The sequence below is a fragment of the Ictalurus punctatus genome, chromosome 18 (assembly GCF_001660625.3).
Source record: "Ictalurus punctatus breed USDA103 chromosome 18, Coco_2.0, whole genome shotgun sequence".
Taxonomy (NCBI): domain Eukaryota; kingdom Metazoa; phylum Chordata; class Actinopteri; order Siluriformes; family Ictaluridae; genus Ictalurus; species Ictalurus punctatus.
This window is the reverse complement of record NC_030433.2, coordinates 19,135,888-19,152,681: the sequence shown is the minus strand read 5'-3', so window position 1 is coordinate 19,152,681 and position 16,794 is coordinate 19,135,888. Positions and strand designations below refer to the sequence as shown.

Sequence of the window (16,794 nt, the reverse complement as noted above, 5' to 3'; positions counted from 1 at the left end):
GTAGCCCTGCTACACCAGCCGTTACCGTAGTTAAAAAAACAACAACAAAAAAAACTTTTAAACCCTGTTACTGTCTTTGAGAACTGGATGTGGTCTGAGATTTTGTGAATTCCATTACCAAGGCACTTTGATAAAATAATTATCATTATGAAGCTTTTCAAAGATTATGATTTTTACAGGAAGCCAGACTCACAGGAAGATCGTCAATAACATATAGAGAAGTAAAAGATTATTACCCGGAGTTTACGGTGAAGCGTTTTAATCTCCTTTTCCATGTCATATTTTTGGTCATGAAGTTTTTTAATAGAATCTACATGAGAGAGATAAAGATGTTAACCAGGGGGCAAAAAAAAAAAAAAAAATCATGAATACAAGACTAAATGTGACTCAATGCCACCCCCTGTGGCTAAAGTCAAGCAATCTGTGGTGGAAATGAGGTGGATCAGAAACATCACCTATTTTAAAGCACCCCTATTATGCTTTTTCAGATATTACCTTTCATGTAGTGTGTTATATAGCTGTTCGTGAATGTAAAAACATCTGCAAAGTTTAAAAAAAAAAATCAAAAGTGTACGACAAAGGGAGTTATTGACTCCCAAAAGAAAGACCCGATTCTGAACAGCTGAAACGAATCGTCAGTACTTCCAGACTTACTTCCTGTACTAACCGATGTAGGTTTGTAACAAAAAACTTGGTCTCCATTGGTTGCTCATGAACAACGTGTACTTTGAGCCGCCTTCAAACACTACAGTTGAGGTTGCGTCCTGAAGGAGTTAGGTTAATGTCTAGAAGACGTTGTTTTCTGCGCTGCAAAAGCAAAATGACTTTGCGGTTCAACCCGGACCTTCGTTTGTGTTCCCATAATTTCATTGACGACTGCTTCTCAAATCTAGCTGAAGTCAATGCAGGATTTGGGAAATGATTATTTTATTAAACACGGGGCCGTATCCACTTTATTTGGACCATCTTGCGCCTCTGGATCACATCCTGCAAGTATGGTTAATTATTTATGTATATATTTTTTACCAAGTGTTCCAAATGCGTGGTTTTGTGTTATATACGTGTACAGACAGCGCAGAGCTGTAGGCCTCTGCGTTAATGTTGAACTACATATAAACTTACCACTGAGAAACGCCCTGTTCTCGTTGTGCTTGCGATGGTGGTTCGGGTTGATTTTCCGATGTATCACTATCGGACTCGGGCTCAAATTGATAAGGTAAAACTGACGAAATTATTACTGGGCTGAAATTCAGATATGGTAGTGGGCGTTTCCTTTCCGACACACACAGTAAGCGGTAGACCAATCACAACAGACTGGGACATCTGACCAATCAGAGCAGAATATGCTCTCTGAAAGGAGGAGTTTAGAGTGAACGGATGCTTGAGCGAGTCGTTTGTGACGCTGGGAAAAAGAGGCGATGCTGCAATGTACATTATGAGAAAATTCTAGTGTTTTTTGACCTTGGATGCATGTAAATCTAGGGTTAGGTTGTGAGACCTCAAACAATATTAGGCACTTTTATATAGCATAATAGGGGCACTTTAATGAATAATTACTTTGCGTGAGGCATTATTAAAAGTGAATTATCGCTTTATCATCATGTCCTGGATGACTCACTCTCCAGGTCAGAGATGATGAGGTTGTCATGGAGTTTGACGGCTCGATGCTGCTCCACTTCGTCCTCCAGCTCGAAGATGGTTTCCTTCATGTCAGCGATCTCTGTGTCCTTCTCCTCCAGCTCTGAGCACTGCTGCGCTAGAACACGCTTCTGCTCGGCTAGCTGTTTCTGCACCTCGTCCCGGAATGATTGGAAATCTGCCTCCAGCTAGAACATGCAAAAAACAAAACAAAACAAAACAAAACAAAAAAGACAATGTTTAGTGTTTTGCTATTATCAAAAGAAATGTTTTCTATACCTGTTTTTGCCCCCAGGTAGTAAGTATCAGTAGGTGCTGCTCTTAAACAGAAAAGTTACATTATAACTTTTGCATTAGCCTGATTGTAATGCCCGCTATGTATGGTAGCCCTGCTACCCCACCACTTTTGATAGTTTCCCACCATCACACAGGTTGCTGTGAGCAGAAATCACGAAACTGTACCCACATCAAAACTTCTAGCTATGAGATGCCATATGCTAACAGAACTGACTGAGAGAAGTAAACTCTTTACAGTAAAAAGAAAAAAAAAATTGATTCATCTAACAATAATGCACAAAAAGAATGTGTCATATCCATGTCTATTAAATGCGAACTGAAATGCTAAGAGCAATTAAAGTCTAAACTACTGTAAGGCAGAAACCAGTGTAAAGATAAGCACTACTGGTAGCTTGGTGCTAATCCCTTATTCACTAGTGAGTGAAAATGTTCAACATACATACAGCTAATCATGCATAATCTTCCAGAAAATGCTGACCCTTTTATAATGTTTAATAGACCACTGACCAACTTTATACACTTCAAACAGCTACACTACATGCCACTTCTAATCCCACCTCTTCTGCGACTTACAAACAAAAAGTAATCAAAAGAAGCTGCCCAAACTATTTGGTTTGGCAATTTGAATCCAGTAAATTAAAGTTGTCTTTCCAAGTTCGAACTAATAGACAAGCCTAGATACAGTTTCAGTTTAGAAAATGAAATAGAGCGTTTATTTGGTTTGTAAAAAAAAAAAAAATTGTAAATAGTTACAATCACCATAATTTAGAAACTAATCAAGCTGGCACCTCACTACTATAGTTTGACAAGGCAGCTAGGTAAGTGTGACTAGGCCAAAAACTGATACACACACACACCTTTCTAATTGCATCCTGAAGCTGAGCAGCCTCATTGCGAGTGTGCCCCAGTTCCTCCTGCAGCTTTGCTGCTTTAGTTTCGGCTCGCTCTTTGTCTAATCTCTCACTGTCCAGCAGGTGGCGTATGTCAGTCTTGTCCCCGGCACCTTGGATGGAGAGGAGTTGGGCCACTCTCTGCCTCTCCTGCTCCAGCTGGAGCCGACAGCGAGCTAGTTCGGCTTGCTCATCCTCAGACTGCATCCTCATGCCATGAAGCTCAACAGCAGTGGCCTCGCGTTCTCTTCGCTCCAGCTCGGCAGCCCTCTCCGCCAGGTGCACACGCTCCTTCAGGGCTCCCATAAGGCCCTGCGACTCAGCATTCTCCTGCTCAGCCATCTTCAGCGCACTGCTCAACTGCTGCTGCACACCGAGAAGCTGCTCCCTCTCAAGGCGCGAGTTCTCGTTTAACTCGCTGTAGCGCCGCTCCAGCTCCATGTAGCGACTGCTCTTGGCATCCTCATCATCTTTGGCATAAGCTACGCGGTGCTCATCCAGCAGGCCACGCAAGTAGTCCAGTTGTCGGCTATAGAGTTCCAGCCGCTCACCTTGCTGGCGCAGTGAGTCCACCAAGATGGCTCGCTCCTCACCCAGGCGTTCGTTCTCTGCACTTAACTCTTGTGCAATCTGCTGTAGGTCTGCAAGCTCTTGAAGCGTGGCCTGAAGCTCCTCTGCTGTGCTGTGTTGGCTCTCCTCCATCTGGTGAATGCGCTCAGTCAGGCAGGCCACTGAGACCTCACTAGCGTTGCCACTACTTCCCCGGCGCGAGCGCCTTCGGCCTGGCGAGCCACCTTCTGACTCTGACGACGAACCGCAACCAGATGGTGCATCCAGGGCATCATCACTAGACATCACAGCCTGGCAAGGTTCACTGCACTCACTGTCCGGAACATCCGGAGACCCTACTCGTCTCGCCTCCGACAGTAAATCCTCAGTTGAACCCCTGGCAGAACCTTCAGTTGAGGAGGTTCGAGTCCCTCCATCCCCACCACTGCTGCTGCCCCCACCGCTGGTTGTGGGCTCAGGACTGAGAGAGGCACAGTGCAGTCCTTTCTCAGGACTGTCCAGACGCTGCTCCAATGAGAATCCTAGAGCATTTAGTCGGTCCTTTAACATTCGGTTCTCACTCTTCAGCAAGTTGAGCTCCCCACGAATGCCCTGGTTCTGGTCCTGCAGTAACAGCAGGGTCGACTCCACATCAGCAGCGCTTATCCCAGATACAGCTTCCTTCTCTTGTGGCAGCTCGGCCTCACACTGCTCTTCTTGCTCGGGGGCTTCCTGGTCCTCCAGACCCAGCTGAGCCCTCATCCCACGCAACTCAGAACGCAAGTGCAGAATCTCAAGGTCTTTGCTTTTGGCCAAGCCCAGCAAGTCCTTTACTCTTGACTCCAGCATTGCTTTGTTGCTGATATCATAGCGTGATTTGCTTGCCTGGGTTTCAGACTCAGTTGACGTGCGACAGCGAGAACGCTTCGAAGCCACAGAGTTAGATGGTCCAGACTGCTTCTTGGCAGTGCTGGTTTTCTCACGAGTCACTCCAGGTTCCTTTACTGCAGAGGACATCCCACGCCTTCCTGAGGAACCTATAAGACAGAGAATAGATTATAATAAATAATAGATTATTAGGTTTGATCATACAGATTTCTTTCTACAGGACTGTTCATATCCTTGTTCAAAAATGCAATCAGAAGCATTTCATCAATCCAGAATATACTTATTCTGAAGCCCAGATTGACTCCTGGTACCCGAGTTGGCCTTGGTCTTTGTCTCTGTGTTGTTCTGAGTGGAACTGGTGCTCCTCTTGCTCCTCGTTGTAGTGCTGCTGCCACTGCCCACCGAGGCGCCTCCACTTCCTGCGCTCATGGCTGCAAGGTCATCGTTGCTCTTCGTCTGGTTAAAATATGCCAATATTAGAAATAGTATATGTGTATGGATGTGATAGTTACCATAATGCATCTAAAATCCATTGCACAGTATTTTCCCTGTTCTGGACCATAAAGCTGCACAGTATGGAGTGAACAAAGTATGAATTATCCAGGCCAAGGGAGTCAGAGTTACTAGTTACAAGCTACTGGTATTGTGTACACAAAATAATTGCCTAATCTTTCATGAAAGCATTCAAATCTATTATATCTCAGATAGTTTTCACCATATAATGGACATTATTGGCTTAATGGTTTCCAATAGGAACTTGAACCATCAAATACACTATGTGGCCAAAAGTATGCGGACACCTGACAAATCACACCCATTGATGTGTGCTTGTTGAGCATCACATTCCAGATTTAGTCCCCCTTTGCTGTTCTAATAACCTCCATTGTTCTGGGAAGGCTTTAGGCATCCACTAGATTTTGGAGCATGGTTAAGGGGATTTGTATTCATTCAGCCACAGGAGCATTAAAGACATCAGGAACTGATGTTGTGGACTGAAACAAGACAGAAGAAGAAACATGCTCAGGGACTCACCTTAGACAGAAGGGCCGAGTTCTGGTTCTTGCTGGTGCTCTTCCCTCCGGTGCCCATAGTGCCACTGGGCTCGGGTTTGCCCAGGGGTTTAGTGGCTGTGGTGGTTTTGCTGGAGGCGCCTGTGGGCCTGCTCGCCTTTTTCATACTGGGCTCCAAGTTCTTGATACATTTATGGCGCAATCTGCAGAAGGAGAAAACAGATGAACATGGCACAGTGGTAGTAGGATTGCTAGTAAAGCTCCAGCTTCAGGATCACAGCTCCAGTCCCATCCTGAGGTCGGGTTACTGTCTGTATGGAGTTTCATATGTTCTCCCTGTATCTGCAAGGGTTCTCCAGTTTCCTCCTACCTCCCAGTAGTTGGGCTGTATACTATAAATTGCCCCTAGGAGTGAATGTAGTGTTCATGGTGTCCTGCAAAGGACTGGTGTACATGCCCAGTGTTCCCAGGACAGAGTCCTGATCCACCGCCATCCTGACCAGGATATAGCAATTACTGAAGAATGAATTAATTTTAATGCCTAAGCAGCACAGATATACGCTACATAAATCTAAATTCTACATAAACTTTGCTCTAATATAAGCACATTGCATTAGAGCAGTGTAGTGTAGCCTGTTTCATATTAACAATTGCCCAATAAAATAATAACATTTGTCTTCATGGATTATCTGAAATAAAAAAAATAAATAAATAATGCACTTCACACTGTCTGAACAGCTTCAGAGAAGAGGCTAACTGGTCTGATTGGCAGATCCCTTCCACCAAGGTGATCACTCAGCTGCATGAAACTCCATTACACCTCGAACATTAAATAAAATTATTAATCAATATGACAAGCCACAAAAATCACACTGCAGAACCTGAGAACCTTCTAGAAACCTTCAGCAACATCAGGAAAAAAATGTCTCCATTACCTAATCGCAGCAGAAGTCACCGTTTTCCTTGGAGAACACATGGCCTATTAAACAACAGCACTGTGCGCTAGACAGTCATAAATACCAGTGCAGTCCTCTCGGGCTCTATTTATACACACTTGGAGTTCGGAAGGAAGCACCGCTGGACCGTTTGAATGCACACACAATGTGTGATTGGAGGACAGGGCAGGAGGAAGGCTGTAGCTGCTTTTCTTATCACATCATCACGGCCGTTAGTGAGGCCAAGTCTCGCTGAAGTTCACCTTCAATATCCTTAAAAGGCTCTAAGAAATCTGAGCAGGCGCTTAAACACAGTGCACGGGAGAGGATCATAAAGGGTGTGTGATGTAGATATACTGTAGTGAGGAAGATAAACGTACAATTATAAAATTAATAGTACAATGGGTACACACTGAGCTGGTGTTGAAGAATCTTAGACATTCTTCCAATAAATCTCTCATCTGGTCTATTACTGAGTGAGTCATACTGTAACTAAATACTGAATTTAGTCCTTCTTCAAGAAACTCAGAAGGTCATGAGTTCAAACCCCATCACAGCCAAGCTTCCACTGTTAGGCCCTTTACCGTCAACTGTTCAGATGTATGAATGAGATAAATGTAAGTCGCTCTGGGTAAGGGCGTCTGCCAAATACCATAAATGTAAACTCTTTCTGGGGAAAGTTGCCAATGCATATTCAAAAAGTCAACAGATGACTTATTTCATATTTAGTGAATAGCATTCATGTGTTACATGAAGAATAGAATAGAACAGTATAGAATAAAATGGGTTGTTTAGAACAAAAGTGATCGGCGATTGGCCATTGGGAACAGAGGTGATCGGCGATTGGCCATTGGGAACAGAGGTGACCGGCGATTGGCCATTGGGAACAGAGGTGATCGGCGATTGGCCATTGGGAACAGAGGTGATCGGCGATTGGCCATTGGGAACAGAGGTGATCGGCGATTGGCCATTGGGAACAGAGGTGATCGGCGATTGGCCATTGGGAACAGAGGTGATCGGCGATTGGCCATTGGGAACAGAGGTGATCGGCGATTGGCCATTGGGAACAGAGGTGATCGGCGATTGGCCATTGGGAACAGAGGTGATCGGCGATTGGCCATTGGGAACAGAGGTGATCGGCGATTGGCCATTGGGAACAGAGGTGATCGGCGATTGGCCATTGGGAACAGAGGTGATCGGCGATTGGCCATTGGGAACAGAGGTCAGCAATTGGAAACTACTGTACATACTCTAGCAACTTGTATAACCAGCAGATATGATGTGATCTAGAGTGCCATATGGAGTGCAGGACAGTTGCTTTTGTAAAGAAAAGTCACTAAAGTGGTCTAGAAAGTCATGGAATCAAAACAACAAAGTCACTAAGCTGGCAAAAATTTCACAAGATACCAGGAGAAACAAGCAGGGACATGTTAAGAAAGCTAGAAACTAGCTTTAGTTTTCATAACACTAAAGGACAGGTGCAAAAAGCACTTGTGATACTCTATCCACATTTTATTTAATAAGCACCCGTTTTTGCACAGAGTGATGCCTCACTCTTAAACCTCAACACTTGAGCTGATCACTGCAGATTACAGTTCAGCCTAAACACCCAAATGCTTTACACTCACCTGTATGAACACACATACCCTCACCCCAAATGCCTTGCTGACGAAGTAGGGTGGAGGTGCTTTTTTATTTTCTTGTCTGAAGCCCAAGTAAAGGTTAGAAAACAACATGATAATTATAACGCTGTGTTTGTTTTTGTTAATGTGGGGGCGACAAAAAAAAAGTAGAAAAGGGGTGGAGCTCATTTTAAATCTGACGCGGTGACTCCACCTCTGTAAATAAACACCATTAAGTGGTGCCAGCTCAGCAGACCTCACCCTCAGCATGCTGGGATTTTTCCCAGAGCTCTGCCAGACAATAACAGTGAGTGGAAATCATAACATAGCTGAAATTCTGAGACGGGAAGAAGAGAGGGCCTAGGGAAGCGGGGTGGAGAGCAAGGATGAAGGAGATGGTGAGGGGAGCTTAAACCATGTCGACGTGCACGCGCTCGCTACAGCCCATAACAAACCACAACCACAGGGTCTCTGAATTCCTACAATCATTTACAGATGGCTATCAGACATGGACTCGGATTTCTGTTCAACACGCAGAAAATAAACTTGAAATATGTTAATATGGCAGTTTCGACAAAAATGAAACTCCTGCAATGTCTCTTTGCCCCAAAAGTGATGAGTCAGTAAAGACTGTTCAGTGTGTCAAGTTTGCTGCTTTAATTTTACACTGGTAGCCAACTTGTTGTAGAAGCGTATAGCTTATAGTTTATCCAGAGTCGGCTTTGCGGAGACTTTCGGAGTTTCAAAAAGTCTTGCTGAAGAGGTTTCTGGTACTGTATGACACAGTGTCAATCATCTAGAGCTGCAACAACTAATCGATAAAATCAATAATAATTGATTATGAAAATCGTTGTAAGAGAATCTCATTATTGATTAGTTGGTCTGCGCACTGCACAGGGCACGTTTACTCACTATGTTATTTCGGTTCTGAAAACAAGCATCGGAGAGTACAAACCAAGGCTGTTCTTCAAATTACATACTACACACTAGTCAAATGCATGTCACGTGTCAAATACATGTAATGTGACACCATCAGCTTTACCAGAATACCCAGTCAACTACAATTTTTTTTTCCAATTTACTATGTGTGTCAACGTTACCTTTTTATGCTCAACATGACCTTAGTCATGATCAAACGGCGGCATAATCGTCAAGTGACAGCGGGGGAAAAAAAGGGTGTGCCCCAAGTCCTCTAAGATAGGGGAGCATTTTCTATTAAATACCGGACAAAGACTATATCAAAATGTAGCTTGTGAAGCACAGAAACATGACAGTGATGCACGAGCACAATCTTATGTTTACATCCAAAATGCTACACTGTGTGCAAGGGGTTGGAGAAATTGGTGCGAACTGTTTAAAAGGTTTAGTTTAATTCAAGTTAATTGTCATTATGTGCTCTATTTGTGCACTTGCAGTGTAACTTCTGTCATTTATTCTAACTTGAAAGCATCTTTGCTCTACAGCATTTCTTTGCATGTGCCTAAGACTTTTGCACAGTACTGTGTGTGTGTATATACACACACTTTTTGTAACACTCAGTTTGTGGATTTCAGCCGAGGTGAAGGAGACACATGGCACATCATGTACATTTTATTCTCAATCAAACGAGTCACTAGGGAAGTTTCCTGCGCTTTGCTGTGACTCAGACTTTCACAGAGCGTCACAGAGAACAGGATGGTTATTGAGGCTGGTGGTGCTATTTACATGCCACAGTGTTTTAATAGCCAGGCTGCAGTCCTTCATAACCACACACTGCTGTACTCCATCACTGAGCTGAGGGAATGAATGAAGTGCTTTGTGTGTCTTTTTTAAAATTAACAGACATTTTTAAACCACTTGCTCCGTAAACACAGCGCTACGAGGTGATGTGGAGAGACAATGTCAGGGATCATGATAAATACTAACCTGTGTGACAGTCTGAATTTCATATTAAAATTTGAGATTTTTCCAAGTTTGGATCTTGACTATATTTATACCAGCGCAAGTTGGATTCTGGATTCTGATTGGTCAGAAGGTGTTGATTCATTTTCTGTCAGTTACGTGTGAAGACAGCAGCTGTAGATCACACGTTTACATTACTGCACTCGTTCTAATACCTCATCGTTCCTATCGTTTCAACAACTCGGTACAGGGACTTGCACGGTGGACTCTTGACATAAATGGAATAGAAAATGTGTGTAATGATTGATATGGTGAAGTTTTCTCTAAAGAGCTGTTTAACAGGTATTGAAGGAGTCTCAAGTGTTTGAACTTTAAAACAGTCAGAGGTAAAGCTGCAGCTTAAACTTTTCCCTCACAGGAAAGTCTTCAGGACAGCGGAGTTTATGATTTGTGGTTTTTCATAACATGGCAAACGGCGTTTCTTTGATTTATGAACTTCAAGCGAGAGTACCGAAAAAGAGAGGCTGGTAGGGAAATGACTGTTTGCAGCTGCAATAACCAGCTTCAATGATGTACCACAACATTAGCTGTAACTATAAATAGATACAAAGTTTGCTCTTTAATAATTAATACAATTAAATAACTTCAGGGTGCTAACAGTAACCGCGTTTTGCTTCAGGCCGCATCACACCACCCTGGATTTTATTATTTTTCTATAATAGCATGCCCCAGTCATGCCTTATTCCTTACTTCTTACACATATTAGCAGCAGAGTTTTTAAGAACACTTTTATATAAATCTATTATTCTGAGTTCATACATTCAGACTCTGTGATAACACATGCCAACCTGCATAAAGCACCATCCAGGCCTGTAATGAATTTATTCCAGACAACTGCAAATCATCAGCTCTAATGGGAACCTGAAAGTCTCTTTAAAAGCACAAAGCAGCTTATGATGAAAGAGTCGCTGTTGATTTTTGTCATCCAGATGTTAAACTAAAGTGAACTGGAATGTCAAGAAGGGGGGTGGGGGTGGGGGGGAGATGTTTCTTAACAAAGTTAAAATAACTGGTTTTCATAATTAACTTACTTATACTGTTGAATACATTATTTTACTCTTTCTTAAATAAATAAATAAATAATTAATTTAAAAAAAGTCCCTTTTCACAGTTTTAAAGACTGACCTGAAAACATAACCTATTTGGCCCTACTGACTACACAAGCTTTAAAATCCATTAGCATGACAATTCATTTCTGAAATAACAATCAGCTATTTACATATTAAAACCTTTTAAAAACAAAAAAAAAAACAATTGTTCAATTCTGTTCATGCTTCTGTTCATTTTCAAATATTAACTGCTTAGTTTTTCCATTATGACTCATTTTTGTTTGCACTTTAGAAGCAAAACTAAATATGGTACATAGTGTGTATCGTAAAACCATCTTCAAATAGTGCGATATAATAATTAGCTTTTTTTTTTTAAGTCCCTCTATACTGTATTTAGTTACACGTGCAACCTGCAGGCCATGCTGTATTATTTTCTGTCAAAATTCCTGACATTATTAAGAAAAAAAGCGCACTGAGGATGTGTCTGTGAGACTTAAACGAATCCTGCGATGAAGAAAAAGAGACGTCTGAGAATGAAACCCATTATTAACGTCTTACATGTAAGAACACACACACACACACACACACACACACACACACACACACAATGCCAGGGTACATTACATTATAAACGTGCTCATTATTGTTAAAATAATTCAAAGAGGTTAAATAGGGTAACAAACAAAAAAAAAACACCCCATCACGTCTGTCTTTACATTTTAAAAGTCATATACATGCAAATACATCTTTTTAAGATTTGTTCAGTGGCTTATAGTCACCCCCCTACACCACTATTTCTCTTATTTAAATATATAATAATACAGCACATTTATCGTAATTATATCACAATTAACATAATATGGACATATCACTACATTTAGGATTAAGATTAACGTCATCTATTTAATTGAATGTAATATCAACACCATATAAAAATGTACTAATATAAAAGGTTTATATTAATACATAACTTTTTTGTATTATTACAAAAGTCTATTTGTATTACTTTATTTTATTTATAATCCCAACATCCTTAAGCGTCCACTATTTATTATTTTACCTCATTAAAAACTGCATAAATATATTACAATTTTCTATTTTGTGGGCCAGACACCTTTTTTCTATTAAAACTCTTCTTTAAAAAAAAAAAAACACAATACCAGTAACTGTGGGATTGCAGACAACTTTGAAAACAGATTCTTTAAAAGCCTTTATGATTGCACCAGATAAAAAAAAAAATGCGTACCGGAAATTGCGTCAGAGACCATTCCCTATGGATACACAGTATCGGTGCTTTTTGTTGTTACTCTGTAACATTAGGCCTCAAAGTGCCGCTATTCCCTAAAAACCGAGCCACAGCCCCTAACAGCGCAATCTCCAAACCCTTAAAAGCTGGGGGGGAAAAAACTCGATCTTACCTTCAGAGAGTCCTTTCTTTCCAGAGACTTTGTGTGATAACGACAGCTTTTCGGCCGTAATCCACTGTAACCGCGGTGCAAAAACTTCCACCCTTTAAATGTGATTTCTAACCCGGGATAGAGCGAGCTTCATCCCGGTTCATACAGCTGCTCAGCTCCAGGTTCAGTTTGCGGCTCAGCAGGCGAACAGCACCCCCGAGAATGTGGCGTGAAGCTGCAGAAAGAATCAGCGATTCCCAAGTGATTCATTTTTTGAACGACTCTTTTTAGGTGAATCAGCGCAATCGATTCACAAGCCCGATTGAATCAAATCCTTTTGCATCAGCAGAAAAAAAAGAAACGTCGTCTAAGCATTCCTATCACCTGAGATATGATAGTTGTTTTATTTCTTTATGCATTCGATTATTCACATGCTGTCTTTGATTGAGATATTGATAACGATAGGGTTGGTAAAGCAAACGAATCACAAACTTGGATTAACATACTGAATCAGTTAAGTGATTCATAAAGGACAGACAGTAAGAGCTCCACCCTACAGAATAAAAAATAAATAAATAAAACAACATACAAGTTTCAAAATAAAAGTCGAAGAAAAGCGTGACGCGAATTTGATGAATAAATTATTTGTATATTATCAGTTGTTAAATTTGTCTCAATTTCTTAATATTTCATTAAAATGATTATTAAACAGGGACAGTATAGTAAGAGAACGTGCTTAGAGTGACAAAATGGCATCTTTAAAACAGGCCTTTTATACACAAAAAAATGTGATTTTAATATTTGTTGAATAAGTTATCAAAATAATTCTTAACATGAAATCTATCTGAAATCTGAAAGCTGTAAATAACTGAACAATATCCATTAAGTGACATCTATCAAAAGGCCAGTCAAAATGAGGCGAATATTTATCATAGCTTAGAACTTATTATTCAGTACGTTTACACAGACAACATTATTCCGATATTAACCCGATTAAGGCAATACTCTGATTAAAAAACATGTAAATCGCATGTAAACCTTTATCTGGCTAAAGTCATACTCAAAGTAAACACAAATCAAATTAAGATGTGGAGTATTCCTGTTTTAGCCGCATTATCGAAGTGCATATGTGAATGATCTGATTATGGATGATCTGCTGAAGAGTTAACATTAATGTTGACTAGTAGCTGGTTAGCTGTATAATTTCTGTGTAGTACTGTGTTAAAGTAGATGGTTAGCTTAGCTAATGTTATTAAACGATTATATTGTATAATTAAAACCAGTATTTTAGGTTACGGCTGGTGATGATAACTGATATTACCAATATCACAGTTCTAGGTATTGGCCAATACTCATCATTTTACATATTAATCATATAACAAGTTGCAAAAAGCTGTAAAATATAATGTAAGTTTTTCACGGGGTTCTACTGAAGCTTGCATTTACCATACGGTCTAAAATCTCTGGGTTTTGCACATTTAACCTTGATTTAGCAAGTTTCCTTACAAACACCCCCCCCCCCCCCCCCCCCCCCCCCCCCCCCCCCCCAAAACAAGACATATCCTGCTGACTGTATTAAACCTCTAGTCCTGAAACTCTAAGTGTAAATGGGAACACCTTATAAAACATTAGCTTAGCTACATTAGCTGATAGAGTTGCATGAAGTTAATTGTAGGTAATGATAATATAAGAGCACTAAAACAGGTTACAAAACACCTACAGTGAAATTACATATTTTTTAGATTATTTTTTTTTTTTGTCAGTTTGTTTTCCCACGGAAAATACATTATAAAACATACTAGCCAGGTCAGGACAAAACAAAACAAACAAAAAAGTTCATTACATTATTATTAAATTACATTAAACATACATGTGTCATGATGTTACAGGACAATAATCAACACTGGGGTGGTGGGTTGTGACTTGACACAAAGCCACCCTGAAGTTGATTGATTTCCACTAACAGCATATTCCTAAGTGTTATATTCCTCTCATACCACAATGATTTGTCAACAATTGCAACTTTTTATTTATTAAAGAATGACAAGCTTATGAGTTTTTTATTATCTGTTTATAGTTATATTACTGGTGTGGAACATCAGCAAAATAACTTAGTTCCTGATATCACTTATGTTATAGCAGATATAATGAGTCATTCACTCACAGCCTCTCTTTTTACTCTCTCTCTTGAAGTAACATGACAGCTTGTCATGTTACCAAGAAATCACAAACTGTAAACCCCTCTGTCTTGAAGACTTTCCTTTGTGACAAAAGTTACAGCTTTACCTCTGACTTGGACAAAATGCTGACACTGGAGACTCCTTCCATAAATAAAAGTCTCCTTAGATAAAACTTCACCATATCATTTAATTATACAGGGGAAAGAAACGAAATCATGTAAGATCTTTTTCCACCCTCAATGTGAAATTACAGTGTGTAAAAATGACGTGAAAAACAATCAGAAACATTGTAGGGAAAAAAAAAAAAAAAAACTTACAATAACCTAGTTGCATAAGTGTGCACACCCCTAAACTAATACTTTGTTGAAGAACCTTTTATTTTATTTTATTTTATTTTATTTTTTATTGCACCACTCAGTCATTTTGGGTAAGAGTCTTGTAAGGGCATCTTTGCACAACCTGCTTCAGGTTTGTTTTTTGTTTTTATTGCTGAAATCTTTTACTGAATGAAAAGAGAAGGCAGATACAATATTTGAAACAACAAACAGAAACAACTTTTCAGAATCTTTTTAACTTTTTACAACAGAGAGACTTAAAGATCCACAGAGATCCATAGACATAGACAAATATGTAAATAAACATATACACATGGATAATAATAATTACGATGCTTGTACAACCAAGAAAAAATGCTAAACCAAAAAAATTGGGGGGGGGGGGGGGGGGGATCAGTCAGAGAGCAAAGTTCAAAGGGAATTAAAGTAGTTTCTAAATGGCTGCCATCTATCATAGAACAGATCTTTTAGTTGGAGTCAGGTCTGGACTCTGGCTAGATCATTCAAAAACATTGATCCCCTTTTGGTTAAGCCATTCCTTTGTTGATTTGGATGTATGCTTTGGGTCATTGTTGTGTTGAAAGGTGAAATTCCTTTTCATCTTCATCTTAATAGCAGATACCGGAAGGTTTTGCGCTAAAATTGACTAGTATTTGTAGCCGTTCATGATTCCCTCCACCTTGATAAAAGCCCCAGTTCTGGCTGAAGAAAAGCAGCCATAAAGCACAATGCTGCCACCACCATGTTACACCATGGGTATGGTGTTTTTTTTTTGTTGTTGTTGCACCAAACATACCTTTTGGAATTATGGAATTATTATACCTTTTGGATTTGGTCTCATCAGACCTTAACACATTTTACCACATGGTTTGGGGTGATTTAGTTGAGCTTGGATGTTTTTTGAGAAAGGGGTTCCCTTTAGCCACCCTACCCATAGCCCAGACATGTGAAGAATATGAGAGATTGTTTTCACGTGCAGAAAGTAATCAGTACTTGTCAGATATTCCTGAAGCTCCTTTAAAGTTGCCATTGGTCTCTTGGCAGCCTCCCTGGTAAGTTTGTCTCTTGTCCTTTTATAAATTTTGGAGGGAGTCCTGTTCTTGGTAATGTCACTCTTGTGCTCCATTTTCTCTAATTGTTCATGACGGCCTTTGCAGTGTTCCTTAGTACATTTAATGTTTTGGAAATTCTTTTATACCCCTCTCCTGATTTATATCTTTCAACAAGTGAGATAACATGCATGCTTGTTAAGCTCGTCGCAGACCATGGTTTCAGCATTCGGATGAAACCAAGAAGATGTGAAGAAAATCCTCTAGAAACAGCTGGTTTTTATTTGGGGTTAATCAGAATAATTTTATTGATGACAGTTGTATGATAATTACTTTTAAACATGAGATTGAAAGTGATTGGTTCATTCTGAACACAGCCACATCCCCATTTATAAAAGGGTGTGCACACTTTCATATGCAAGCAGGTTATTATTATTATTTTATTTTTCCTATTTTCCCCCTAATATGTTTATGTTTAATGATTGTTTTTCATTTATTTTAAAATGTTATAATTTCACAGTAAGAGTGGGAAAAGTTTTGACATGATTTATCTTGGTTTCATTTTTTTTCACATCACAAAAACCTGCCATCTTAACAGGGGTGTGCAAACTTTTTATATCCACTCACTGTATATATATATATATATATATATATATATATATATATATATATATATATATATATATATATATATATATATTACATCAGTATATTATTACGCTTAGATTATTCCGTGTTCACTGTACAAATCCCTGTGAAAGAACTCTTACTACAGAAATGATAAGGTAATTAGAATGAGCACGTATAGTTCAAAAAAATTTAACTGCAGCTGCACTATTATCAAGCTGCTGATATAGGAAATTTATCAGCACCTTCTGACCAATCAGAATCCACAATTCTGTGGTATAAAATAGGGTACAGAATACTTGTAACACTCGTATTACAGGTTTAGATGGGGTTTTCTCTAGAAAAAAAATTACACAACAAACTATATAAGGCAGGTCAGGAACAAAC

The 16,794-nt window shown here is 39.8% G+C and overlaps 1 protein-coding gene across 3 annotated transcripts in view; it reads right to left on the bottom strand.

The window, feature by feature from the left end:
* specc1lb (sperm antigen with calponin homology and coiled-coil domains 1-like b) overlaps positions 1 to 12,459 on the bottom strand; it is a 29,021-nt gene extending 16,562 nt beyond the window's left edge. The window contains exons 1-6 of one of the 3 annotated variants that reach the window (XM_017493564.2): positions 12,238 to 12,459; positions 5,295 to 5,475; positions 4,574 to 4,718; positions 2,793 to 4,411; positions 1,619 to 1,826; positions 237 to 310 (exon numbers count right to left, since the gene is read on the bottom strand). In XM_017493564.2, coding sequence (XP_017349053.1) covers positions 237 to 310; positions 1,619 to 1,826; positions 2,793 to 4,411; positions 4,574 to 4,718; positions 5,295 to 5,438 — 2,190 coding nt within the window. In that variant the 5' untranslated portion in view covers positions 5,439 to 5,475; positions 12,238 to 12,459. Of the gene's footprint in view, positions 1 to 236; positions 311 to 1,618; positions 1,827 to 2,792; positions 4,412 to 4,542; positions 4,719 to 5,294; positions 5,476 to 6,207; positions 6,313 to 12,237 lie in introns of those variants that run through there. The other 2 variants (XM_017493563.3, XM_053687793.1) reach the window with 2 other exon arrangements.
* Between the last annotated feature and the right edge of the window lie 4,335 nt (positions 12,460 to 16,794).